Below are 27,778 nucleotides of genomic sequence, written 5' to 3'. Positions count from 1 at the left end.
GTGAGTACTCACTGCAAGTGTTTAAAGTCATTCTCCTGTCCTGAACAACCAAGGTCTACCATCAATGAAAGGTAGTTATCAGTTCTCTAGGTAGCATAAATGGTTGCAGTCAGTAATTACAGTCAATTCTTACTTTTCTGTTCTGGAAGAAATGAGCTGCTGCCAGTCACACAGTTACACAAAATCGATTGAGTGAAAAAGGAGGGTTGGGTGGCCTGTCACAATTTAAAAACATGAGAAATTCTAGCCTGTGTGTTGAAAAATGTGAATCCAGACTGGCTGTAACTGGATGCATCTTCATGTGTAGAACTTCAGGCAAAAGGTAATGTGTCCTAAAAAGATATTTTTGCAGCCCTGCTTTGCTGTTTGTGCAGGTCTAGAGATAAGACTGAAGAATTGCAAGATTTTCATGATTTGAAAGCAGGGGGGCTCCAAAAGGAGATTACAGTCAGGGTCTTGGCTGATTCTCGTGATGATATTCACATGGGATCTTCTGTGCATGACAGTTTGGTTTTTTTGGAAGTTCGTGCATTTCTGCATAGCTTAGCTTAGCTCCTCTCCTCTCTAAATGTTATTCAAGATGTGGTATGACAAACATAGGGGAATAATCAGATGTATATAGCCCAGTTTCTGTAAACCCTTCTGTTTGGTGCTTTGGCTTCTTGTAGACACTGGACATGATTGAACTGGTTTGTGTAACTCTCAGTTGGGTTAGCAACACAGTAGCGGCGCTTTCAAAGAGCAAATATTTCTTGCAGATGTTTTAGATCAGTAGTTCAACCAGTGGTTTTCAATGTTTGTGAATTTCTTGCCATTCTTATTTAAACAAACTATTTAATGGCAGAATTATGTGGTTTTCAAGGTTGCAAGAGGCTGAGCACTTACGCCTCTCTTCTGAGATTCAACTGTGTCGTTTCCAGTCCCCTTTAAGACCAAAGAGCGCTTCCAAGCCTTGGGTTATCTGTGAAGCATTTTTCTCAAGTGCCAGAGCAGCCCTATGCCCGCAAGCTGGTTAGATAAAATAATAACCAACCCCAAGTGTGAACTGAGTGAAGACCTTCAGTATTAAAAATACAGTCCTCTACTTGAGTGGTAGGAAAGTTCCTGTGAAAAATTAGGAGGCCACAAAGTAATTGCAATCGGTCACTGGGGAGAGACACCGTTACCTGCACAAGGTCCCTGTGTTGATGTCACAGGGATAAGGACATTAGAAATAGTGTTGCTGGGGAAATGCAGTACATAAACAAGAGGCTTGGTGAGTTTAGGCTAAAGAAGATTTACAGATTTTCATCAGAATTGAAAAAAGCTAAGTAACGTTGGGTATGCACTTACTAGGCGGTGTACACCATGGCTTTGACAAGAGAACAGAGAGGAGCGATATTTTGCACAGCTCTGGAATTGTCTTGGTTTATGGCTATTTTCCTTCCTTTCCAATGGAGATTAATGCTGAGAACTGCAGTGAGACCCCCATGTGTGTGTTATGTGTGAATGTGGGATCACAGGACAACTAAAAGACAGTTAGTCTATTTACCCAGATTGTCAATGCCTGAGTTTTAAAGATGAAACATGTTAGTTTTGCTGTGACATATCATTAATAATAATAATTTATTATGAATTCAGCTCTTCATATGTTGAATATTGAGTTAAACTTGTTAAACTGAAAGCTGAGATCATCACACAAAGTAGGGCTTAATCTTCAGAGGCGCTGAGTAATGGGCAGAACTCATTGCATTCAATAAGAACTGTGAGTATTTGTGTCTTTGCAGATTGTACCTTTATGTGGATGTCACTATATAGGTTTACTAAGCTCACTGGCAGCATCCAAGAAGGAAAACTGTGGCGTTACCTGCATGCTTGCACCATTAAAACTGATGGTAAAGAAAGTGCTAATACGCCGTACAGAATACTTGCAGGTGGCAGCAGCCTAGAAAAGAAGAGAGATCTGACAGATGTGAGTCCTATACCGTGTTCTAGATATTGGTCCTATGAACTTTTACAATTTGTTTCTTCACTTTACTAGCAAAGACAGTCCCAGTGATTCCTCATACTGCACCTCTGGTTCCCTGATGCATTTCGTGCAGCATAGCAACTCTCAAAGGCACCTCTGCATAAAACCACACTCAGGGTGTCCCTGCTGAAGTTTGGGGGATTCTGTTATTTCTTGCACTGAAGAGCAGCGAGTTAAAATAGTTTCTAACTCTTCCCCCCCTCCTTCAAAAGGGGACTTCACAGTCCTTTTCCTGCACAGCCCAGAAATGCTGGAGAGCAGAGGACGTGTCAGCAGTAACGGCAGCCAGTTATTTTTGTACAGACATTCTCTGTGGCCTTCCTGCCGTCTCTTACGAAGTGTGAGTCGTCTCCAACAGCCAAGGTCACATCTGGAGCAGTGGGTTCGTGAACTGTGCCTGGAATCAGATGGCTTCAATCTCCTCTGCAGATGGCCCTGTCAAGGGAACTCCCAGCTGGATGGTGATCCCACGAGTGCTGGTGGTTGTTGGCAGCTTCCTACCACTCGATGTTTATCTAAGAGAGAGGAAGACGAGTGGTTTTGAGGAGGAGTCGCCTCAGATTCTTGTGGGCTTTAGTGTCGCCTGATCTTCAGACAGCAGCACATCTTCCAACAAAGTCTTAGCTGGAAGGAAGCCCACGTTTCCCATATGAAGACGTGTACATGAGAGACCCCCAGAAGTCTTTGTATCCCTCCTCAGCTTGGGAAAAGTGCCACAGTCATAGAATAAACAAGGATGGTTGCTTTCATAGCGTTCTGGAGAGCAAAGGGAATATATTCTGGTCTCAGCAAAACTTTTCATGATATAGTGGTACTTTTGACAGACTTTTTTGTACTTGTGCAAAATTTGGAGAAAAAGAATTCTAGGCAAGGATTTATTTTCAATCATATATTTTAAGGGAAATACCCTATTCTGAAGTGTCAATGCAAAAAAAAAAAAAGCTTTCCTGAAATATTTAAAAATGGTCCTTACTTCCCTGGATATAACACATTCTGAGTAGGTTGGGACTTGTCTGGAATAAACTGTGTGCTGCTGATATCATCTAGATCTATTTGCAGGCAGCAGCTCATCTCAAAGCAGGAAAAAGCAGATATCTTCCCAGAACCAGAACCCCTGTTCCTCAGGTGTTATTCTAGCTCCCTGGCCCCCACCTTTCTGTAGTGGGCCACAGCTTCTCCAGTGGCAGGAGAGGGCTGCAAGCCGCTGTCCCTTGTTGTCACAAAACTGAATCCTCTGCAGAAAAGCAGCATCACTGATGCAGCCTGGTTTTCTTCTCCCTGAGGAGTGTGCACCAAATCAGCAGCTGCAAGTGGGAAGTTGCCACCAGAGTATTCTTACCTATAGAGAGAGAGAGAGCTGCATGACTAACTTGGCCTGGCTAGTCAGCTTGGAGATGACTGAGGTGAGATGAGGAGAGTCCTGTCCTAACCATCAGCTCAAGTTCAACATGGAGAAAACATGTCATGCTTCAAGTTTTCCATCCTCAGCACCTTTGCTTGATTGCACTTAACACCACCACCTTCCTGCCATTATTTGCAGAGGGCCTTTCCCTGGTGCATTCAGGCTGTGTGTGCATCTTACCAACTCCTCATGTGTAACAGCTCTGAAATGGAGCCTTTCCTGTCCATATAGAGAAGTAAAATTCATCAGATGCTCATCTGACTCCTGAGCTGTGATATCGTATTCTGGGTGCTAACAGCAGCAGTGTGGTTCTGTCTCTGTCCATTTGGAAAATTGGAGGAAAAAGTAATTTTCCTGGTGCTTTATTCACACTGAGCACCCTTTGCATGCTCTTGCACTGCTTGCCCACTCCATATCCTATCAGACATAAGCTTGTGTCACTAACAAGGCTCTCCACAGCTCAGCACCACCCTGCCTGTTGTCTCTTTTTGATTACAAAAATGTCAGCTCCTGCCTCTGAATGGTGATAACAGCCTCTACTGCCCATGTATTACATTTTCAAACCTTGCTTCCCTGCTGGAAAGAGCTCTCTGAAAACATCTGCCAACTTTCTTTTTCCTCCTTCAACTCACCTCTATTCAGAGATGTCTACAGAAATGATGACAACATTTAGGCTGCTGTGCTGTGAGATTCCAGCACATCACAGCATCTAATACTGTCCTGTTGTTTTCCGTTACTGTCCACAGCTGTCCATCTGCTGCTTCTTGATATATACTTGGAGCAGGCACTCTTTAGGGTACAAACCAGCTTTTTATTCCATTTCTTTATAGTGCCTGCACAGCGGCCTTGTTGGCACTGTGTTAACACAAATAATAGTGTTCCTGTCTGAAAATTTACTCTTTTATGTGTGCAAGGTACTGGATTGGCAGGGCTGGGGAGGACTCATTTTTGTGTCCCATTAAGGGAAGCTAATGAGAGCAGCAAGCCTGCAATTCAGGTACTTGATCCATAGGAGCTCATCTGGAATTACTGACTTCCTTCTCTTATGAGCAACTGGATAGCTTTCAGCCTCTCCTGGTTTGGGCTGAATTTTGAACTGGAGACTGATAGTGAAAGCCCTTGAATGTCATCGTCGGAGAGCTCTCAAGGGGCCTTCCCCCTCCCTCCCCCCAGTTAAACACTCTCTGCCTCCCCCAAACGTTATGATCTTCCGCCATTTGCACATACAAACATTGGCACGTTTCTCTCTGTGTTATCTCTGCGAGATTTCCATGGGAAACTTTCCAAGGAGGGATATTTCACAGTCCCTTTCAACCCACAGGGGAGGTGGCCGGACCCAGAGCATTTTCCATCAGTGACTTGGGAGCCGGTCTCCTCCTCCCGCCCACTCAGCCTTCTTTGGAGACAAATTCATGCTGCCGGTGTGTCTCAGTGCCGGGGTTCGCGGGACTGCATCCCTGCCTTACTGATTTCCCAGCTGCTTTGCTTCTTTTGTCTCTGATCTCACCCACGAGGGTGGCATAACGCCTGGGAACAGGCAGAGCAACTCAGTCCCGCGGCCCTAGCAGGAACGCGCTGGGGAGTGCATTGCACCCTTGAGAAGTGGGGGCTCACTGCTGAAGCGGTGAGACCTGCATCGGCTGTTTGTGTTAAATGATAGTCCCGTGAGAACTGCTGTGTTACTGGGGTTTAGAAAAACATTGCATGTCATAGAGCTGTTATCTGAAGTTATAAAACAGTATCTGTAGAAATGGTTTCTAAAATTAGCAGGCTGTAAGTTAGACTATCTATGGCTGAAGAATATTTCGGGACATCTGAAAGAAATTTCTTAGGGCATGCACAGATATTGCTGATGCAACAGAAGTGTGTACGCCGACATGCTTGCATTTTTTATAATAATAATTATAATAATAATAATCATTATATATTTAAACTTCTCTACAGCAATCATCCAATGCACCAGCTAAAAACAGATGCCTAAGAGAGAGGAGGGTTTTTTTTTTTCCTATTCTTAAGTTCAGTTGCAGAAAAATGACTGGGAAAATAGAATTATGGGTTTTCCAGACTTTTTCCTCAATAATTGTGGTATCTAATGTGCTGTGGTTCCAAGTTAAAAGATGAGGGTTTTGAACTGTAGGCCCTGCAAGCACAACCTTGGCTCTGCTCGCCTCCTCACACATCATCATGCGTAATGAAGGCTCTACCCCTACTTACCCTTGCGCTGCCGTGTTTCCTTCAATTGCTTTGCATGGGTGATTGGAACTGCCTAAATCATTGTGTTGATTATGTGCAAGAGAGAGCAGGATCCAGCTCCCTCTCTCTCAGCTGCCTTTGTTTTGCAGGGATAACAAGAGAAGAAGGAAATAGCAACCTTTTTAAGTCACTGAAGTCAGAAATTCTGACTCTGAATATGCCCAGGGGAAGAGCTGCTAGATAGGAAGGGGTACTTTCAGAGCCGCTCCTCAGCCTGCAGTGTGCTGTCCTGGAAAGCAGTGGGGGGATGGAAAATGGTTGCTGAAGACTGCATGGCTGACGGAAGACGGTCCTCAGGGGTGCTTCGTTCTCTACAGACGCGGGAGTGGTAATCACCAGCCTCCTTTGAGAGCGCCTGGGCTGGAGGCGCTAGCTGCCGAGCTGGCCAGGCTTCAGATCACTTGGCGAACGATTTATGACGTGCTGGGTCCAGTTCGTGCCCTCTGAAGTGAGCCTCCGTTTGACCCTGCTGTCTGTCTGCGTTCAGGCCCTCGCATCGGCTTGAGGACAGGTTGGACTGGGGCCCATATTTTGCCTGCAGAAACACTAAAACAGCTTTGCGACAGCGGGCACCCTGGCATTCATAGACTTAGTGGGACTGATGACTTATTCGCTGCCTCTTGCCAGGTGTTTCACAACATACTCAGGCCGTCCCTACAGGACAGCGGTGCCTTGTTATTACTAGAACCTCTAATAAACTCTGAAAATCTGAAATCTATTAGAAATCTCTGAAATCTGGTAGAACAAAACTTTCCTATGCAGTTCCTGGTGTTTCTGCAGTCCGGTAGGACTAATGGCATCTCAAGCCTCCTTTGGATTAGTCCTCATTTCCCTTCTTGGCCTTGTCAGGAGACAGGAAGGACAGGAAATGAGAAATAATTAGGTCAGTTTTTAAACACTAGTTTGTCTCAGATCCAGTTCGATGGATGGGTAAAGGGTTGGGATAAGTCTGAGACTCCTGTTTCCTTTAAGCATTTATCTATCAGACTACTGTACAGAATTTAATTAACAATAGTAACCCCTAGGTCTTTGTGTGGTGGAGCAAGGGCTGACATGATGGTCTAATTGTACATGATAAACTAAGCCCAGTCCATTAGATCCTCCAGGATATTGAGATGCCCTTATAACATAAGTGGCCTTGGGTATTTTGTCAGGGGTATTTATGTCTGGGGAGGAGTGGAATTTCATCTGCTATCAATACCCAGTAGTGGTAGGGGCAAGAACAGGGTAGAAAATTATACTTATTGTATGCTTTTGTCATGGGATTATGGTAGTTCTCAGATTGTCTTTACTATGGTTTTGTATACTGCTTCGTTATCTTTGGGAAAGAAGGGACCAAGCAGCTGGACTTGCTTTTATTTACTATGTCTCAATATGGCCAGAGGCTTTTTGGCTTCGGTGCTCCAGAAATAAATCTAGTCTATTATTATTATTTATTATTATTACCTATTAAGAGCTTTCACTGGGGAGCTGGACCTCACTTAGGGAAATGTCAGACTCGGTGGAACCAGTATATTCCACTCCATCTTCCAGCAGCCGGCAGTCGGCAGAGCCAAGGTGTATAATTCAGAACAGTCAGCTGGCAGGAAACCCCCAGGATCCTGTGAGCGAGGAGAGGTGTTCTGACATCTCGAGGTCAGCAGCAGGTTAGCCCAGGGAAATGCGCATTGCATTGATCCATTTGAAGTGTAAGAAACCTTGAAGGATTCAGCTGATGATTCCAGTTCCGTTCATAGCTCCTTCTCTCCCAAGTCTTTCTGAAGGACTTGTGACTGCAAAGGGGACTGTTTATCCTATAAAACACCCTGCTGTTTCTAACCAGCTCCTTGGCTTCTGCTGAAGCTTCACATGGGATTGGCAGTAGAGTTGTCTGGGCTTTCTTGTGAAGACATTTGGAAATCAAGCGTTTGTCTTGAAGAAGTTATTCCATAATGTGCAGCATATCAGGTTCACTTCCAAGATTCTTTGAAATCAAGGCACTTCCTGTTTTTTCAAAGTGTAACCAGGCCACCGTTTGAATGGGGTTTGCATTATTGTTAATGGCACACAATCTTAGACATTCAGTTTTTACTGTGCCAACAGTTTATGGATGGGTATTCATGTCGCTGGTGAAGAAGTGAATGAAATTCAGTATTCCCTACAGGGCCCTTACTGAAGCTGCTGGAAACCTTCTGCACTTGGAGAAAAAGTATTTGGGTTTCTATTGCTAAGTAAAGAAAAGATGGGGATGAAAATATTTCCTGAGCAGCACCCTCCTCCCAAACCCCCGTACACCTACATCGACAGCTGATCTCTATAGCCTCTTTATACGAGCTAAAGAGGGAGACTGAGTTCCCCAAGGAGATTTTCTCCAGTATGTAACAATCACAGGGTGGAGGGGGAGGAACTTGAAAGGAAGTTTGCTTTTTTCACCATTCCTGTTGTTCTTATGGATTCCTCCTGTGATGTTCCCAAAGTCTATTGCTGACCGAACAGCAGGAAAGAAGATGCAGGAGGTCACTGTGACTGCATCCTTGCTCTAAAAGTCTTTTAAGAAATAAGCTTATGTGTAAGGGAGATGGACCAAAGCCCCGCAAGACAAGAAGAGGAAAGCAGACATTACAAAGCAAATCTCCATCAGTGAACTGTGTCTATTCTGAGCCATTTTTGAGGCTTATTTGTATAGCAGAATCAGTCCTTCTTGTTCTATCTGTGGATATCTTATTTATAACAAGATCAGTTGGCCAATACTAAAGGGAAACTGGAGGTAACCAGTGGTGCCTGCATTACAGTGCAACCTTCAGTGAAACAAATTCGGAACATCTCCACCATTTGCAGGGAGCTTTGGAAATTTGCTTAAGTGAATCAGCTTCATCAGAAAATGCATTTTTTTGTCTTATGAAATACCTTACAAGTTTTCCTGAAATAAGAATGGCTGAAAATTTCCTTTCTCTTGCTTGGAGTACTCAGGGTTTTTTAGTAGATGGCCTGGGCAAACAGTAAGTGAACATGGACATCCTAAAAGACAGGACATGCATTGCAATCAGCAACAAGGAAGCTAACAATTAACAGGGGCTCACAGCCAGTGGAAGTATCTTCAAACTGATAATACTGTTAAAATACCAAGTTCTGTAGCTCTGACTGTGGTTCATGTCTCAGCCACTATAATGCATGCTAAAAGGCTCTTCATTGTTCATTTGAGCAATTAGTTGTTCATAATAAAATGCATTTATTGCTGTTAAAGAAAGAAAAAAAAAAGATTTGGAAATGGCGTATCACATCTCTTCCAAAGTTTGTCAACATTAAAAAGAAAATAAAACCTAAAAGGTTGTCAGCAAAGTTGCAGTCAGGCATGCAAGACTTCCAGTTCAGTGGGCAAATCGTGTGTAGTATTTCCTAATCTCTGATTGTTTGACTTTGCGGTTTAAAGTGCTTGTACCAGATTTGTTTGTTTGTTTGTAATATATACTGAAATTGAAATTAATGCATAAGGCATGGAATCAAGACACCTCAGTCCTGATGCCTTATCGGTGTGTGGACTTGATCATAGCACTTAACATCTCCAAGACTTGTTTAAGGCATGAAATTAAACCCAGTACGGAAGTGCCTAAAGTCCTGAGTGATTAAATCCATGCAGTTCAGGGCAGTGATGCTGGACTTACCAGCCTTTGTCTGGAAGCAGCAAAGTATCAACCTGGTGCTGCATCTGAGCAGATAAATAACTGCATTCAGCAGTAAAAATTCCTTACCTTGGTCACAGTGCCAGGGCATTGTGGCTACTTGGTGCCTGGATCATTATCTTAGATGTCTTTGAATTGCACTAAGCTGCAGTAGCGTGGGCAAGGACAGTCCTGGCCGGTCCAAGGCACCAGCATGCAAATACTCTGCATTGGGCTGGGTTCACATTACAGATCAGGATAAAATGATAACTTGCATAGTTTTGGTAAAAGGTTTGAACTTAGGGCTGAAAAGCTGTTGATGCGTAGGTTTGATATATTCAATTCTTTTAAATTCCAACTGTGGGCTCCTTGTTATTACTGAGATCATCTTTGCTGTTTATTTGGTTTGTTCATGTTGCAGCCACTTGCTGTCCAATAATGTTGGCAAGCAGATTATTTCCAGTAAGTGAAATAAGCTGAAGAACTGTGAATTAGCGGTGGATGTTGCTGATCTGAGTCTCAGTTTTCTTGCTGCTTCTTGTCCCACGTACTGAAGCGTAAAGTGGTTTTCAAATGCACCATTCAGCTCTGGTTGCGCTGTTTGCCCCCTTCGTACTCCCACTGCGGAGTAGTAAATAATCACACAGGGAACGGGACACAGGGGAGTTGGGCTCCAAGTGCCTCGCTCCAGAGCAGTAGCAGAACAATGCAGTTAAATTTCCCTTGTGTGGTGTTTGTCTTAATTACTGTTTTTTCTTATGTGCAGAAATTTGGCTTTTTAACACAATAGTGTTTTAGTTTAAAAATGTGCAGCATGACTTAGACTTTTATCGGTTTTTTTACAAAAAAAAAAAAAACTTCAATAGATAGCAACTGTATGAGTCTCACCACAAAAGCTATTGGCATTCAGGCTGAGCATAAAATGTATTTTTTATATTAAAGCCCTTACAGAATTAGCTTCCAGACTGTAGATTTATTGTAAAAGCAAGGAGGTGGCTTTTTTTTTTTCTCTGCTTGCCTACCAGTGACCATGGATGGGACGGTTCCAAATAATGGTCAGTGATCTCTAAAAACAAAGCATTTACTTCCAGGAGTTTAAACAATAATTGGATGATGTAAATACAATTTCAGACAAAATGCCAGGAAAAAAAACCAACCCAACCTTCTGTTAATTGTCAATTTGTTTCTCGAGAGAAATGATGAAATTCCACTTTTTAATAATTTAAAACTAAGCTACTTAAAGCAATGGAGAATATACAGAGGCAGCAGTGATTTTTTTTTTCTATGTACCTGTCCCCAAGACCCATCAGTGTGTTCCATTGAGGTGTAAGTTGTAAATGGGATATTTATTCATTTCTAATAGGCTGGAGAACAAGAAGGCTTGTATCAGATGTGGTGACAGAAGAGAAAATGCATTTCTGTAACATAGTCACTGGAGTCAATGGTTACTCACCTTGTCACATGACAAGAATATTAAGCTTTTCTCACCTTGACTCGTGTTAGGTAACCGGGGCCAGTCTGATAACAGCACTCCCCTGTGCTGCATCTTAATGACATGGTGTCCGGCAAAAACTAGACCTGGGTCAAAAACGGAGCAAGCAGAGCAACGTGAACGCCTCAGAATGGATGGGAACTGCGCAGAGTGCTAGAGGAGGAGGTAACAGCATCCTGGAGCCAGGCGGCTTTAAGGAGAAAACCTCAAGAATGAGATCTTCCAGATGTGCCCATGCATCAGGCCCAGAAGTGCTGAGCATCCTCTGTACGTTCCGGTCGGAGCTAGAAGGGGGTTGAAATCCAGAGGAAAAGTCACCCACGAATGGGATAAGCTTTGAGTCATACTAGACTGTCACTCAGGAAAGCAATTTTTTGCAAGAAAACGGCTTCCAAGAGACTCCAGTGACTGTTATACTACAGATCTTAATCTTGTAGCATGTGAATTTCAGCAGTTAATAAATGGACTAATTAGAGACTGAAGTATTGGTAGTACTTACCCATGTAAGTAAAAATCAGCTCAAAGCACGGTTACTGTGAGGAATGGACTTGACTTTGCAAAGAACTGAATTTTTACTGGGCTACAGAAAATTCTGTTTCTCAAGTGGAAAAAGTCAGAAAATGTGAAAAATACTAATTAATAGCATCAAACTTGCAGTAAATGATGTAGAAAAAAATCTGCTTGAAATAAATGTGGAGGTAACTACAATGTGATGATATCCAGCCTGAACAAAGAGGTGTCATGTTTACCCCAAAAGCATGCTTTTGTCGAAAATGGGTTGTTCTTTGCTCAAGTATACAGAAATAATCAAAATGCACTTATGGTTATGCATCTCAGAGGCCAAATTCTCGCAATGATAAAGAAGTATATTTCTTTGAATGTTTGTAACTATGTTAAGATAAGCTCCAGCATATATTGCTAGCGGCTGTGAAATAAAGTGAGGGGGCTGGAGCTAAAGACCATGCAGCACATACAAGAAGAGTAGTGGGCAGAAAGTAATAATATAAGCACTTGTTTCTTGTATTGGAGATACAAGTTCAGTGTAGTGCTGGTTGAAGTATTGTGAGTTGTAACTGACCTCGATGCAAAACCATTCTGTAAAGAATTTGTTGAGCTGTTTAGCATCAAGAAGTATTACAGAATCTAACATGCCTTCAAGAATGCAAGTACTGCAGGGAGTGCAGTCAGAACTGAAAAATAAACTATTGGAATAAGGCCATCAAACACAGTTCCTCCTTCTTGACTTGAAATGCAGCAGAAGGACAAGAAGACAGCCTATAATTAAAACACTGTTGGCATCCAGGATCCATCACAGTGCTTAGAATTATGGCTGCAGAAAGAACTGTTTTGAGAACAAGAAGTATCTGTGTCAGAAAAGAGTCATTTAGAGTCGGAGGGAGTCATTAATGTCAGATTCTGAGGAAATTGTTTAATCAATTCTGGTGGGGGTGGAGGAGGAAGAAATGGGATTGAGACAGGTCATCTATGGGGATTTCCACACTAGACTTTCTCTATGAATGTTTTATGAATCAATCAGCTGCATGAGTTTGTGGCGGTTTTTTCTTATCTAGTATTTCATTGTATTTGTATTTGATCTTCCAAAGGGAGAGGCGGTGTTGGAGCAGTGCCCTGGGAGCTGTGTGCGTGCTTACCTGTGTGGACTTTTGTATCATGACCCACCTTGTCTGACTGGTGCTGGGAAAAAAAGCCCTGGCTTTTTAATTTTTTCTAATAACATATAGGGAAAATTTAGAAATGGGCATGTGGAGGTGGAAGCCAGCAGTGGTGTTTTGTGTCGCTGCCATCATGTCTTCGTTGTTACAAAACACTGCAGCAACTAATTACTTAATTTTCTGGTTGCTGTTTATGTCACTGTGATAGTGGGTTGAGATGTTTAGATCGCATGTGCTCTGCAATAATTGTTCAAGTTTTGTGCGGCATCTACTGAGCATAGGGACACATGGCCTAACTGTTAAACGAGAAGTGCGAGGCTGTGGAAGTTTTTGCAGTATCTCCCTGCTCTTGCAACTGTATGTAATGGAGAGAAAGCCCAGAAGGGGCTATTTAGCCTGTACACACAATCAATATTATTCCAGATTTCTTCATGCTTAGGTGGCTAAAACTGGCCACCTTGCAGGGAGTAGCACTTGCCTTGCAGTGAAATACTTTCACCTTGCAGTGAATGTACTTTCATTTTTTTCAGTCTAGTTTGATCCGTAAGTGCATTTTAGTAATCAAAGGCCAGATTGTCAGCTTGTATAAAGCAGTGTAGAACTATTTAAATTGATTTTCTCCGAAATAGATGTGTTTTTAGAGCAGCTTGCAATGACAATTAAATGATTAAAGCATAGAGAAGGTGAAGCAGATAGAAGCATAATGAGTATAACTGTAATTTTACTTCTAATAGAGTAGAAGAGGTCTGATGCCACAACCCAAAATTGAATTAAGCTTTCACTCAAGCATAAAATTCTGAGGAGTAATATAAAACTGCACCATTTTTGCAGAATACATCCATATGGACTGTTTGCTCATGTTGTGCTTGCTCTGTTTTGGTTTAATTTAATTGAAGGAAATCTCAGGGTCTGTCTTGGACAGACCACACCACTCTTGGGCAAGCTCCACGTTAGGAAAGATCAGATGATATGGTTCTGTTGGTGAAGCTGTCATAGCAATTCCTCCTAGTGTGGACCAGCTTACATGATCGCAAATTTCTCTTATCCCAGTAGCCCACAACACTTCTTCAAACAGAACAGCTCTACTGGCAATAGGATTTCATGTATGTTTAACTACCTCTTTGCTTGGGCTTCTGCTGATGGAGAAATGCCTTTAAAAGTCAGTCTCTGGCCTGCAGTTTTATGCTAGTGAAAGTTTCTTGTGTGGATTTGGCATGTTTATGCATATTTTTTGTATTGCTTTCACTCTATTTGCCTATTTCTGGAAACAGATGTGTATTATGGAGGTGTCAGAATTACTATCAGCTCTTCCAGTGAATTTACTGCAACCTACTTGAAGAGACTGCCCACGTTTCCTCGTATTTAGCTTATATTTTCCATTTCTTAGTTTTACCCCATAGTTTGTAGGATAACCTTAAATAATAAAGAAATTTCTCTCCATCCTACCCATCATGTACCTCTTTCCAGATGATTAGCCTGTCCCCAGACCTTTTCCTGTCTATTGTTCAGTATGATGTTTGGATCATTCAGTTTTGTATGTTTTTCCTCCCAAATTCATCTTTGCATCCATCCTTCACCAGAGATATTGATTTCTTTTTTTTTTTTTTTTTTTTTTTTTTTTTTTTTTTTTTTGCTTTGCTGGTGTCATACTAATTTTGAAATGCAACACCTGGACAGAGTGTCCCAAATGTGATCAGATCAAGAAAGATTTCTTTGATTTGAAGTTTCCACACCAGCATCCCCAAAATCTGGTGGTCTGGCTGTCCTGTCACAGTGCAGTGCTAAAGGAAGCAACTCCTCTGGCTTTTTGAATGATACATGGACTCTGCCAGTGTTCATTTTTGCAGGCAGGCCAGAGAATCACTGATCCGCTTTCGGACAGTGCCTTGACCACCCATGGTGCTAGTAGCATCACTTCTGAAGCAGCTGGCGCGTCCCACTCAGCGCCAGTGCCACCGAGGTTGTGCTGACAGAGCCGTGATCACAAGGAGTACGGCATGGGGTACACCCACTTTATTGTTTCCCATTTGAAGAAATGTGGAAAATTGCCTTAGGTAAAATCTGAGCTGTGAGGATCCACTAGGAGTATTAGAAAAAGCAGGCAGGGTAGCTTAGGCATGAGCTGCCCTGTGCGATGAGTTGGGGTTTTTTTGTTTGTTTGTTTGTTTTGCAGTGCCATAAAATTCCTACCCCTTCTATCCATGCTTAAGTTCCTGCAGAGAGGAAACAAGCAGCATTCATTTATTTCTGAAGCTGCCTTTAGAGTTTCTTGTTGAAGTGATCTGCATATTGCGATCGTGGCAGTGAGCATTGCTGGGAAGCCTAGGGAGTGTTCTGCTCTGCAGGAAACCAGCATTGCCAAGGAACGCCGGTTTCCGTGTGAGCAGATATGCTGTTCTGTGCTTTACTTGTGTCTGTCATTCAGTCAATGGCTAACCTCATGTTACACAACTCAGAGGGGGCTTACATGCAAGAAACTTGTTCATTTTTTGGTCATCGCCTCTTTTTTCCCAAGAAGATTGTATGTTCTTATGCAACAGCTTCCCCTTTGGAGGTGCTACATTTTGGTGAGGCTGAGGACACTCCTGTGCCAAATGCTTTAAAGGGTTTCTTGCAAAAGTTTGATCCGCTTTTGATATAACTTAATACAGAAATAACAATATTTGATGCTTATGTAACCTCACCCATTTGGTTCTCTGAGCAAACGCAGATTGATCACTACTAGTAGATTTAAAAACCAGCAACAAGATGTCCTTGACTGGTAGCTCTCCTGATGTAGGCAGATGGGATTTCCATCTGTAGATACCGTGTTCTTCTTCAGTGTTTTCCAACTATTTCATAAAGATACTTCTTGATAAGTGACAAATAGTTGGTGTGCTGCTCTGTACATAGCTTCCCCCATCATGGGTGGGAAATGAATATGAAATGTCAGGAAGTCTAGAAATGGTGAAACACAGAAGATCACAAAAGGCATATTTGTGAAGAAGTTCCCGCATTACATAGTGAAATTAAAACTACAAAAATGAGTTACTGACTGTCCTGTGTATTTGTACCAGTATTACTTGCTTGATTATAAGATGTTTTATGGAGCCAAGGGCCTGGAAAGCAGTTGTGGGATTGGAAGAAAAGTTCTTCTTCTGAGCTTGGCATGATATTGTCATGAATAGTTCATGGTTAGAGGTGGTCCTCATAGTCATCTCTATGGGTAAAAAATGCAAGAGAGTTTAAATGCACTGCACAGCATGGTCAGGAATTAACAGGGACAGAATGTGATCCCGGTTGCTATATGCAGAGATGTAATGGTACATTTCAATGGGAAATGTGAGACAGCTTGGCAAGACCTACTCTTTGGTGCTGATGCTAGGCTGGCAGGACATTTGCAAAAATGAAAACTCGCTTCCTCTCTCTATCCCTCCCAAAAGTCCTACACTTTTCACCAGGTCCACGAAGCCCTGCTGAAGTCCTCTCACACTGTAACAAGGCTGGGGAGGATGGATAGGGAAGTGTCAGTCAGAGAAACGTGTGGCAGCTAAATACATTGCCCTACAATCGATGGGAATTTGTTCATTTTTATTCAGAAATGATTCTGTTTTTCTGCTTTCTCTTATTGCTGTCCTACTCTTTAAACCACCTGGCAGGAGGATAAAGAGCCTAAAGTGAGGAGTTTTCCAGTGACTTACGTGGTCGTTGGAGTCACCCTACGAAGACCACTGTGGCTAAAGGCCACAATCTTGTTTCTTTACACCATGTCTTTTGCTGCACAGATCAGCTTATAGTCTCACCAGGGTGATGTTCAGAGCCCAGGGGACAGTTCTGCAGTTGTTAGTCCCAAGTGAAGGCAGTCCATGAAGGGAAAGCCGTAAACCCGGGCTTTAGTTTGCTTCAGCTGACAGTACTTCCTCTGCAAAAGACCGAAATCACAGCTGGAACTTGATCCTGAAAGTCTGAGCAATGCTTTTAGTTGTATTTGTCTAGTTAATGGGATTGGTTTGTTGATAGCATAGGTAATTCTGTATATTGTACTTCTTTAGTGTTAGTAACCAACAGCAGTGTAAATGTCTGCTGGGAGGAAAAGGAAGTTCATCCCAAAATATTGTTGGACCAGAGAAATGTGTAGCTGAGTACCAGCTGTGTTTCCTTTCTTAAACTTGTAGTGGTTAGAGATGGAGATGTCTGTTAGCTAGTCCAACTACCCTGTTCAGCATTTAAAGGTATCTCATTTTACTCATGTCTCCTCCTTTTTGGTCCTTTGCTTTAACTGCCATTCCATACTGTCTGTGGCCAAACCTTGCTATTTATAAACCAATCGCATTATTCATATCTTACTGTATTTTTAATGAATAAACACAAACTCTAGGAGTCATTAAATGTCACCTTTTCTCAAGTGAGCCTGCAGTTGTTTAGACTTTACTTCTGTCCTGCATTCGTATGAACAAACTTGGAAGGGCCACAGAAATATGGGATGAGATGTGGGTTTTTTTTCTGTGTGTTTCTGGTTGCCATTTATGCAGAAGAGACATAATCAAAGCTGCAAGTTTTCAAATCAGACACTGAAGTGTCCGTGGTCTGTGAGTTTGTCGCAGTGTCTCTCTGCTTTGCTCCTCCATCCTGCAGCTGTGAGGAGCCATGGGACTGAAATGTCTAAGGAAGCTAACCACAGTAGCACTCCTGAGAGGGAGCTGTGTTTGTAGTATTTTTATCTGCTGCCCACTATCAGCCATAAAAGGGAGAGCTCTTGACAGGACACATTCTTCCACCTCCTGTGCATGTGCCAAGAGCTGTGTGCACTGGAGTCACTGCAGTGTGTTGTGGCAGGGAGCAGTGACCCGGGAATCAGTGACTCTCCCGGCCGCTCTTCCCATGCTAGCAGCATGCGTCTATGTGCGTATGGACCAGCTCTGCACAGTCTCCAGGCCCATCTGCTCCATCAGTGTGTATAATACAGATTAAGGGAAGAATTGGTGCCCCTCAGTCCTTGAGGGACTCCGCCTGCCATGTGTCCAAGCCAACTATTTGTCTTTGAAACATCAGTGCTGGTTTGTTATCTGAATTAAGGGCCAGTCAAAATGAGGGTTTCATTGTTTTAGGCAGAGCTATACATGTGACAGAAGATAGTCCCTGCCCGGGGTATTACTGAGTAGGAGTCCTAGGTTTGTTGCCCATGAGCTGCCCCTCTTGGGTGGTGCAGTTCTTTCAGTGTTGAAATCTTATTTGACCAGCCAATATTCAACTGAAGAACAAGGGGATGTTTATAGTAATAGCTTCATACTACGCTTCTTCATGTATGTCCAGTTTAGGTGACGTGGTCTCGTTCAGCTCAATGTTTGTCTTCTGCTGTTTCACAGATGAGATCAGCAAATGCCATTTGCAAAAGATCCATTACTTTATACAGTGAGAAGGAGATTTGTCCACCAGGTCCTCCTGATTCCCAGTTCTTTCTCTGTCTTCCTGTATAATTCTTTAGAAGTTCTTTTGTTTGTCTTGGTGCGGTATCCCCATCTGTTAAATTAGGGCACTAGAAGGTTTATATGATGCTTTTAGAAACCTGGAAATGACGTTGTCTTGTCTGGATTTTGTAAAGAAATACTTTTATTTGTTCTGTGGTGGCTTGGCTTGAGTTATGGGAGATTTCATAGTAACTGTCTGACTTTAAGGGCACACCTGTGTGTGGTGATCCTTAAGTCTTATAGCGTCTGCCAGCCTGTATTTCTCTAGGGTATACAAACAGTAAGAATAAGTACTTCTGCTGGAATGCACGTGCAGTTTCAGAGCTGGTAATGTGGGGGTCACCATGGAAGAAGTTGTCCAATTGTCTGGTGGTTGTGGTGGGAACTGTATGAAAGGCAATAACGTTCCTAATAATTAATAACATTGTAATAGTTAAGCATTTATCAGAGATCTGGGAAATTTTGCAAGTGGCACAAAACATAAATTGGATTAGTTAATACCAGGGCAGACTGTCAGGAATCTCCACGGGATTAAGCCGAGCCAGATGAGTGGGCAGTATGATGACAGACAAAATGGACCATCAGTAAAACCAGAATACTTACACTGAAGGCAGCAACTGGAGCTACTCAACTCACTTGACTGTAAACTGATTGTAGCAGCTCAGGAAGGGGATCAGATAGCCAATTTCTGTTAGTTTGTACGAAAAAAACAAAAAGCAAACAAGTGAATATAACAAATGTCAAAACCAGTCAAGGAAATATTTGTTCACTTACTGCAAAATTAACCAGGGACATTCTTTACCATAATACATTATTAAGCTTACAAATTTTGGATATTTGCAAGATAAGGGTGGCTATGTGTGACTTGCAAATAGTTTAAGTGCAGCTGCTGTGCTGAGGCTTTATCTCATGACGAGCAAAGCTGCACCAGCAAACACTTTGCAGGTCAATACAAATTGCTGTCTGCTTGTAGGAAGCAGGAGAGTAGGGGTGATTCAGCCCAGCAGTGTCTTGTAGTGGAGCAGTGAAACCCCAAGAAAGCTGCTCTCCCTTCCCGCTGGAAGACTGTCAGCAGAACTACCTTCCACCTCTGCTCTCCAAGGCTTTATCTTGCAGTTTTCAGCCACATGAAGATTTTGGATGTGGCTGACAGCACTGAGAACAAAAAAAGTGTCTGTGGCTTAGAAAAATAGCCAGATATTTGTAACAGCAAATATTCAAAGTTAATCATCCTAAAACCTACAAAGGAATAAATGCTCCATGGACTGAGGCTTCCACTAAGTTTAAGGGAAAGGGTTAAGAGAAAATTTTCTCCAGGTTCATGTTATCCCATTGTTGCGTTTCTTGAAACTTTTGACAGTGATGGCCCATTTTGGCATTCACATCTCTGAATCTGGTACTGCTTACTGCTGCCAGCAGATACTGCCATCGCTGTGCCAGTTCCTCTTGCTCTGAAAAGTATTTGCGGTGGCAGCACGAAATGCAACAAATGTGCATTTGCTAGCAGAGCACATCAAATAACCATTTGAAAATGCATCAAATAACCAAAATGTTATCATTTCATGTATGTATTTGAAAGAACTATTTCCAAAATTTGTCTCTGAGCTCATAATGGCCAGTTTGCCTCCTGGGTTTCAAATCATCTTAGTGTTAGATTGGAGCCATGACACCGCAGGAGATGTACATTGCTAACTACAGGATTAGGAGTTCTACAATGCTCTGGAAAAGCAGCACAGACTTGCTGACACAATCTCAGACTGTGGCTATTAGAGGAATCTGGTTACAGCAAATGCTACAGAGCAGGAAGATCCCTTGTCCAGGGTAAATCTCTAAGTGAAGTGGGCTGTCATTGATTTGTCTTTCTGATGCAAATCATATGAGCATATTAGATCCACAGAGAAACCAGACGCGTATTGAAGTAATTATCTGCATAAACATATTACTGCCTTTGAGGTAGACAGATGGCATTTGCAGCAGCCTTCTCCTATTTTATGGCAAAATTGCCCACCTTACTTTCTTCTTGTTGTTTGGTTTGGCATTTCTTTAGGTTACTTCTCTTTTTCTGTTTCTCTGCTCTCCCTATGTCTTATGCACATGGTCTTAGTGAGCTGTTGAAAAATATCTGTCATGAAGGATGGCTCAGTTGCACTGAGTGTCAAACTGTAATGTCTAATTTCAGATTATATCACATTATGTCACTTTATCCAGGAAAAAACAGCCCCTGATAGCTTTAATAAGGCTGGCGGGAGGACTGCTGGACACAAAGGACTTGCTTAGAGATTTCCATGTGAGAGTGTAATTAAGGCTAGTGCAAGTACAAGGCTGATAAAGGAGCAATTTCATTTTTTAAATGGCAAGGTGATTACCAGCATAATGACGGAAAGAAAGGAGAGGCAGAAGGATTTGAACAGGAAACAGGAATAGGGTTATTGGGCTGCTTTTGCTGCTGTAGCATTGAATCGCTGAATGAATGAAGAAGGGACATAGAGCATCCTTAGCCATTAATTATGGGTACCTTAGTATCTGTATGGCAGGCATCCCATAGTGGAGGCTTGAAGTTGGTGTGTGCTCTTCAGATGCCAGCTCAGTCCCCTCTGGCCAAATAATGAAAACCTTGTGATTAAATTTTTTGGTGTTTATTTTTGTGGGTAGATGGCATTTCTGTGGCTTCACTTACAGGAGATGGAGTATGTGGGAGTATCTGGGCTACCAGATTACCCTGCTTATGTCTGGAGAAGTTCTGCTGACGTTAAAGACAAAAATATGAGCTGTTCCCCTATGTGTAGCTGTTGGGTACCAAGAACAGATTACGCTGGCATTGCTTCTAGCATTTTAGGCTGGACTGGGGCTAGCTAGACACCCATTTTTTCTCTCTCTTTCCCAGTCTGTATCTGAACCTACCTAGGAGACTTCTGCAACCTTAGCACCTTAAAGTGTGATCAACTCAACAGCCTTTCAGCATCTGCTCACATCTTGCCTCTGAAGTAGAGAAGCAGTTCTGCCCACATTTTACAGATAAGAATTTGAGGAAGAGAGCCCAGAATTTGGCAGGAGATGAACAATTTAGTCCATACCTCATGTCTACCAGGGGACACCCAGGGAAATTATTCTGAATTTCATGTGAAGTAAGTCACCTGAAGACCCATGTGAAACTGAAATTACCATTTCACTTCCAAATGAAGTGAACAAAATTGAATCAAGGCCACATGCATTCTGACTGAGTAGAAGATTCAAAGGTTCATGCAATGTAACTTGCCCACTTTGATATCTACAATTGTGGGAAACACGGATACATTTTTCTGGATGCTCCTGTGTAGACCAGGCCACTGTCATTATATCAGTTCGGTGCTGCATTCATGATCTTTCTATATTTTTGCTCAAATTTAAATGATGTTGTTATTTTCTATTTTATATATATATATATATATATATATATATAATGATTGACTATATTTTCACTTATTTCAGCAACCTAGCTATCACTAATACTTTGTGCTGCTATTTCTATTCAGCTTCTGTTTAGAGTGGCTGTTGGTTTTTCCCCATTCTTGGAGCAGGCTTTATCAGGAAGATACTAAGAGGTGACTGGTGATGTTGTGGGTGTCTTTGGATTCCCCTATTAAGATGTTCTAGAGGGTCTGATTTTCAAGTGTGGATGTTCAGAGTTTTCTGAAGACCAGACATATTTCATACTGTACAGAAAAAAATGAGTTACAAGAAGTTCCACACTTTAAAAATTCAGCCTCTTAAAAATCTGAGGGGACCAATTTCATGTTACCTTATTCTTCTTGTGCTGCAAGTACAGGAAATTACAGACTCCATTTGCTAAACTGCAGGAGGCTAAACGATTTGTCTGACTCTCACAAATATTTTTCAAACTCACATCACTGCAGCCTTCCCTATGTGCTAATGCGAGGACAAAAAACAAATGAATATATAATGTGAAGGAAGGATGACCAATCTCATTCTCTTGAGTAAACCTAAGTCCTGATATTGTGCCAATGTTAAAAAAGCCCGGAGTCTGGAGTCTTAACATTTGGTGTTAGTACAGGATGTTAAAGAAATGGATGTTTTCTTGTTTTGTGTCCATTCTGGATGTCTCTCATTCTGGCAGGAGTCTGTGCAGGGACTACAAGTTTCAGTGTGGCATCATGGTCTTTTGAGGTGGCTTTTAATGTCGTCCCAATGGGTGTGAAAGGTTATATCACAAGAGATTTATCTGGGACATATTTTTCCAGTACTTTGCACTATTTTAAAATATAGTGCAGGCTGAGAGAGAGATGATTCAGGCAGCTAGGTTGGACTGTGACATACAGAATTTGGGTGATTATGAGTGTCTCAGTTTGTGATTGGAGATGGGGAAAATTAGGACGTTCGGGTGACCCTATGACTTGATCTCAGACTTCGGGGTATTTGTCCAGAGAGGCAGATATAGGGCATAAAAAACACATTCCAGGAGAGGAGGCAAGCATTTGGGCAAAAGGGCGTCAAGATATTTTGAGTTTAGCCTAATTAATCTGGGCTAGCAAATGGTAAATGAGACCTGTGGTGTCAATGACATGCTGAATTAATCTAGGAAAGTTGTGACTACTTTTGAGGTGGGAATCTTCTTTTTTTTTTTTTTATCATGACACCTGTTGCTCATAGGTACAAATCAAACGAAGAGTATGTGTATGTGCGAGGCCGTGGAAGAGGGAAGTATGTATGTGAGGAGTGTGGAATTCGCTGCAAGAAACCCAGCATGCTGAAGAAACACATTCGCACGCACACAGACGTCAGGCCATATGTCTGCAAGTACTGTAACTTTGCTTTTAAAACCAAAGGTAAGAGACAGACAGCTCCTAGCTCCTCTGCTTAGTATATTGACTTACAAGCCTTCTTGGGGGCACTTACGAAGGGGAAGGAAAAGCCTTTCCAGGGTCTGGAAACCCCCAGGAGTTGGAGGGAGGGGGATGAGGGAGTCTTAAATTGGCTGAAATTTTCAGAAGAGAACCAGCACTGTGTTAAGCTCACGTGTGTCCTACCGAGTCACCGCGGAGAGCATCATTGCTGGCCTGCAGCAGAGCATCTGTGCCATCTTCTTTGTGTTTCTTAAAGGAAATGATCCTGAAATGCAACTTCACTGATAGGGATTTAAAAAGCAAAAACACCCCAGAATCAGAATCAAGAGCTCCTGGCTAGAGGCAAACATCCCTGACCGAGCACCTGTAGATACCCTTTGGGTGGCTTTTTATGCTAGTGCTCTCAAGATCTGTATTTGCGCTGAACATTTTCATCCTTTGCAGTTGCATGCGGCTTAAGCATTTTATATATCACATCAATAGACTTTTCTTGAAAGACCTCCATTCCAAGATGTCTAGTCATTATTGATCCATAACCTCATTACCACCAGATTTTCTTCACGAGCAACCCCCATCATTGCCTCAGTCCAAAGGTCAACTGCAGTATGGTCAACTCCAGTATAGTCAACTTGTGTCTCAGGTGCTTGGAAAAATGGACAGTGCAAGTAGACTCTATCAGAAACATGCAAAAACACATGCAAAAATACCTGTCTCTTGCAAGAAACTGTTGGTAAAATTGTCAAAAGCACCCAAGTGCCAAGCATGCCAGGTTCCTTTGACTTGTCACGTGAGTGTGTCACCTTGTTAGCCATGAGTTTTAAAGCTCTGCCCTCCATCTTTAGTTCTTTCAAGTCACACAGTAAAGAGATTGAGTTTGTTTTCTTGATTATAAACGTGAAGGTCCATTGCAAACTATAGCTGCATCATACGAAATCCCAGAAAGTAACACAGCTGGGAAAGATAATCACCTGAGAAGAGCATCAGTCTCAAACAGCCACCGTTACTAGAGAGAGCAGCCCAGCGTGGACATGGGTAGGAGGGCACTGGGTGCTACGTGAACGGTGGCATGCATGCTGTACCCAGACGTGCCGATGGAGGGCACGTTCCTCAGTACGTCCCTGACTGCACTTCGGTGCTAGACAAGTGCCTTGAGCTCCAGATGTTTCGGGGGCTTAGTGGGCAGAGCCCAGAGCTGATGGTTTTGTTGGTAAAGCTGGTGGGTGATTTCTCTGTAATGTGTTGGTAATCGCCAATCATATGGTAGCCTGGGGAAGTGATACTGAATTCGAGGTCAAATTCTCTTGTCAGACACATGCAGCAGATCCAAGGGACTGTTCTTTTTCTCTCTCCCAACCTGGAGCACCTATGTTTCTTTCTGATTCATTTCCTTTCTCTTTCCCTCTTGCTTTTGTTACTTTGTTCTGAGATTTTCCTTTGAAGGAGCTGAATCCATTCAGTCCCTTTCGTCACTTCACCTTGCTTTCCATCATGTTTCTATTAGGTTTTTATTCAGGATGCTGAGATCAAACCATTCTTTTTACCATCTCTCTAGCTGCTTTGCGCTCCCTCTCTGCTGCCTTGAAGCACAAACTGTCAGCACTGACTGTGCCAGTTGCACATTGCAAATAGACCCTTGCCTCAAAGGGACTTCCCTTCTTCAGCTTTGCAGGAACCTTGCGTGAGGAAAGTAGCATGGAAATACTTTCTTCCAAAAAAAAGATGGTGCTGGGATTTGAATGCAAAATTATCCATTTGCTTATGGCATGAGGGGTCAGAAGTTCCATGGATCAGCAATTTTAGGACATATAGTTGCATGATGGCATCTTGGAATTGCATGAAAATGTCTCTTTGCTGGAAGGTGGGTGACAGAGCCCTGGCTGCGTCCTGCGGGCAAGTTTGTGTTCTGCATAACTGTGAAGCATTTGAGTAAAAGCTGTTTGCTTTCCTGGTGCAGACACGTGGACATTTGAAACAGTTACTGCAGGGTGAGAAAAGTTCTCTGCTGCCTTGTGTGCTGATGAAATCATAGGTTAAAGTCCCACTGCAGAGTTTTTACAATTGGTGATAGAGTGTGAAGCAGAGGTCCAGCAGGTTTGCAGAACCAGAGGTTTCATGGCTTATTTTGGAGACATCTAGAATAAGTTCATTTGGGCCCTGATTCTCAAGGAGCCTCCCTTCTGGTGTGCAGTTTTGCAACTGCAGTTAATTGCAGAACAGAGAAGCTGGAGCTCTTCCTCCCGCTTCTTGCTCCCTGCACTTGCAAAAATATGAGTTGAATCGAAGCTCTTTTAGAAATCGGTTTTCCAAGGATAATTTTAGACTTCAGTGTAAACTCAAGGGGGATATCTATGGAGCTGTCTTCATTTTGGCTGTGGTAGATCTCTCCAGTATGATCTAATGCTCTAAACTCTCAAGTATGCTGGAAGCAGTTTAACTTTTTTTTATTATTTTTAATGAGGATCTTTATCTGGTTAAAAATATTCCCTCCCCTCCCCCCCCATAAAAATCCTTATCTGTATTCCAAAGCTGGGAAAACTTCTGCAAAAGAAAGAGCTTTAAATATTTTCTGCTTTTCGCTAATTATACTGTTTGTCTGCTTTTTGTGCATTTCTTTCGTTGTAAACAAAGCTGTTCTTTTGGGTTACAGAACTGCAGGGATATGTTTTATTTTTATTATTATTATTTCAAAGAAAATCCATGAGATTTTTGTGTGTTCATTTAGTTAATGGAAACAGTCTTGGAAATTTGGTTTGTAAAGGTTTATTTGATTTTATATTTCTGGACCATGTGCCTCTTTAACGAGGTGTCTGTACCTCCATTGTAGTAGCCCTCTCCTAAGAGGTTTCTTGCAGTGGCCTCGAAGAGGTTGTTAAAAGGAAGTTAAGCAGCTTCTTCATTGTTTTCTTACCAGGAAGGAAATGAAGAAGAAGCTGCTATCTAACAATTTTCTCTCTCAGGAAGGTCAGGGAGAGCTTTTGCCTTGACCTGTGTCCCAGAGGGGAGCACAGGAACTGCAAGTCCTTCCTTCTTGTCACTTGTATTCCGACCCTTTAGGGAAGCGTGGCCCCTTTCTTCATTCCTCCTCGCGGGGATGTGGATCACTGTTGGCACTTTCATTTCTCCCCTGTGCAGACATAATCCTCCTCCGCAGCTATTTTCTGCTCTGATTCAGACTCACATCAGACTCTCACGTTCTGATTGCTTGCGATTTCTTAGATTTCTGGACAAACTGTATGGAGCAGCTCGCTGTGCCCATGCCACTGCCTTTGCTTAGAGGTCGGAAGGGACAAGGAGCTTTGCATTAATTTAAAAGGTGCTTTTGTAAAGGACATCAGTGCCTGCTGGCTGAAGATACCCATTTGATAGTCTAGTCCACTCACAGTTTCCAGACACCAGACTTCTTCATGTCCTCAGCCATAGTCCTCCTTTAATAAATTAGTTTGCAGTTCCTTAAATCAGCACATGACAGGCACTGAGGTTATTGAACATGTTAATATATTAAATGCATTACCCCCACAGCCCTTAAAGGCAAGGTTATGGCTGCACAGTTTATTATTATTACTGCTGTAGCAGACTCAGCGCTCTGCTAAGCCTCCTCTGGAAACTACAGAGCAGGTCCAACTGGCTGAAAGCTCTGAAAGAATTAACTGCTGTTATAACAGGCAGATTGATATATAGGTTTGTAAAATGTCCCTGCACCCTGTGTGTGCTGGGGCCCTTCCTCAACTGTTGGGAACAGGGAAAGGATCCGAGCGTTCTCGTGCCACCACTTCTGGAACGCGCCTTTGTCCCCCCTTTCCTTGGGATTTTGCAGGGCTCGGATGTGGTGAGGAGAGAGCGTTATCCTCAGGAATTTGCTGCATGCTCCCTTACGCAATGTGGCGTGAGACGTGTCACTGGGAACAGAAAACGACCCAGTGGTCCAGACGTGAGAAGCAACACTGTGAGCAAAACGGCTCTTTAATTTACCAGGGAAAGGTAGAAAAGGAATGAGGGCTGGAAGTCAAACACTGGCAATTTCAAATGAAATATTAGCTGTTATTTTTTTTAAACAGTGCAGCTATTAAGCCTTAGAACAAGCCTCAGTGGGAAATGTGCTAATTCTCTGTATTTTGAAATCTGCAAATCCAGGCTGGGTACCTTTCTGGAAGATTAGTTTTGGTCTAACACAGGCTGATGGGCTTAATCCAGAAGACGGTTAATTTTTTTTAGCCTGTATCAAGTCAGACAGGCAGACTAGATGTTCAAAGTCTCTCCTTTAATCTTAAAGTCAGTAAGTGTATAAGATAATAGTAAAACTTTAACAATTTGGAATCTTTTGCCCAATAAATTGTATAAATTAAGGCTTTCCCTCTTACAGATTCTCCGTAGGGGACAATATCTCCATGTAGAGACCTAAATCAAGGTCTGTGCAATATTTAAGTCACACACATAAGGCCTATGTCAAGTGTTTGTCTGGGACTAAGAGTATTGGCCTACTGCTGATCCCCTGCGTATGAGTACACTTCAATCTCTTTAGCAAAATAGAAGTCTGACAGTTATAGAATCGCTGTTGTTCTCTTGCATACTAGAAGAATATGAAAATAACTAAGTAAGTCCAGGAAAGCTGTAAAGATTTGTATCACAATGTCACCTTGGACACGGAGATCATGCAATTGGGTGTTTGCTGGGGTTTTCGTTGTTGCTGTTGTTAAATTGTTTACCTTCAGTAGGAGAATTAGCAAATACGGTATATATCCAGTATGGTCAAGATAATTGTTTCAGGAACCTTAACTTTTTCAATCCCTACTTTTCATTTTAATTCTGCAACCTTTAAATTATGGTAACCAGATATTCTGAAAAATTAATTTTCCTCTTATAATTTAAATAGGCAACTGCTTCTAGCCCCTATTAAGCTGCTTTAAATGCTTGTGGGGCACTAGAGTTTTAGTGCTCTCAAAACAACACCAGTATTTAAGCTGCTTTAAGTACAGAATAAGACCTCCCTACAGCAGAAGAGCTTAAGCAGCCAGTAATACATAGCT

General features: G+C 42.3%; 1 protein-coding gene across 7 annotated transcripts in view; it reads left to right on the top strand.

Moving 5' to 3' along the window:
* Positions 1–27,778, top strand: part of HIVEP3 (HIVEP zinc finger 3) — a 282,773-nt gene that overhangs the window by 232,602 nt on the left and 22,393 nt on the right. For all 7 annotated transcript variants that reach the window (XR_010392644.1, XM_064524926.1, XM_064524927.1 and 4 more), the window contains one exon: positions 22,561–22,736. Coding sequence is in view for 6 of the 7 variants with exons in the window: in XM_064524926.1 (XP_064380996.1) it covers positions 22,561–22,736 (176 nt within the window). In the remaining variant the exon portion in view is untranslated. The remainder of the gene's footprint in view (positions 1–22,560; positions 22,737–27,778) is intronic.

The sequence above is a fragment of the Dromaius novaehollandiae genome, chromosome 23 (genome assembly GCF_036370855.1).
Source record: "Dromaius novaehollandiae isolate bDroNov1 chromosome 23, bDroNov1.hap1, whole genome shotgun sequence".
Classification (NCBI taxonomy): Eukaryota; Metazoa; Chordata; class Aves; order Casuariiformes; family Dromaiidae; genus Dromaius; species Dromaius novaehollandiae.
Note: the sequence above shows the minus strand (reverse complement) of the source record. Positions and strands in the feature narration are given on the sequence as shown.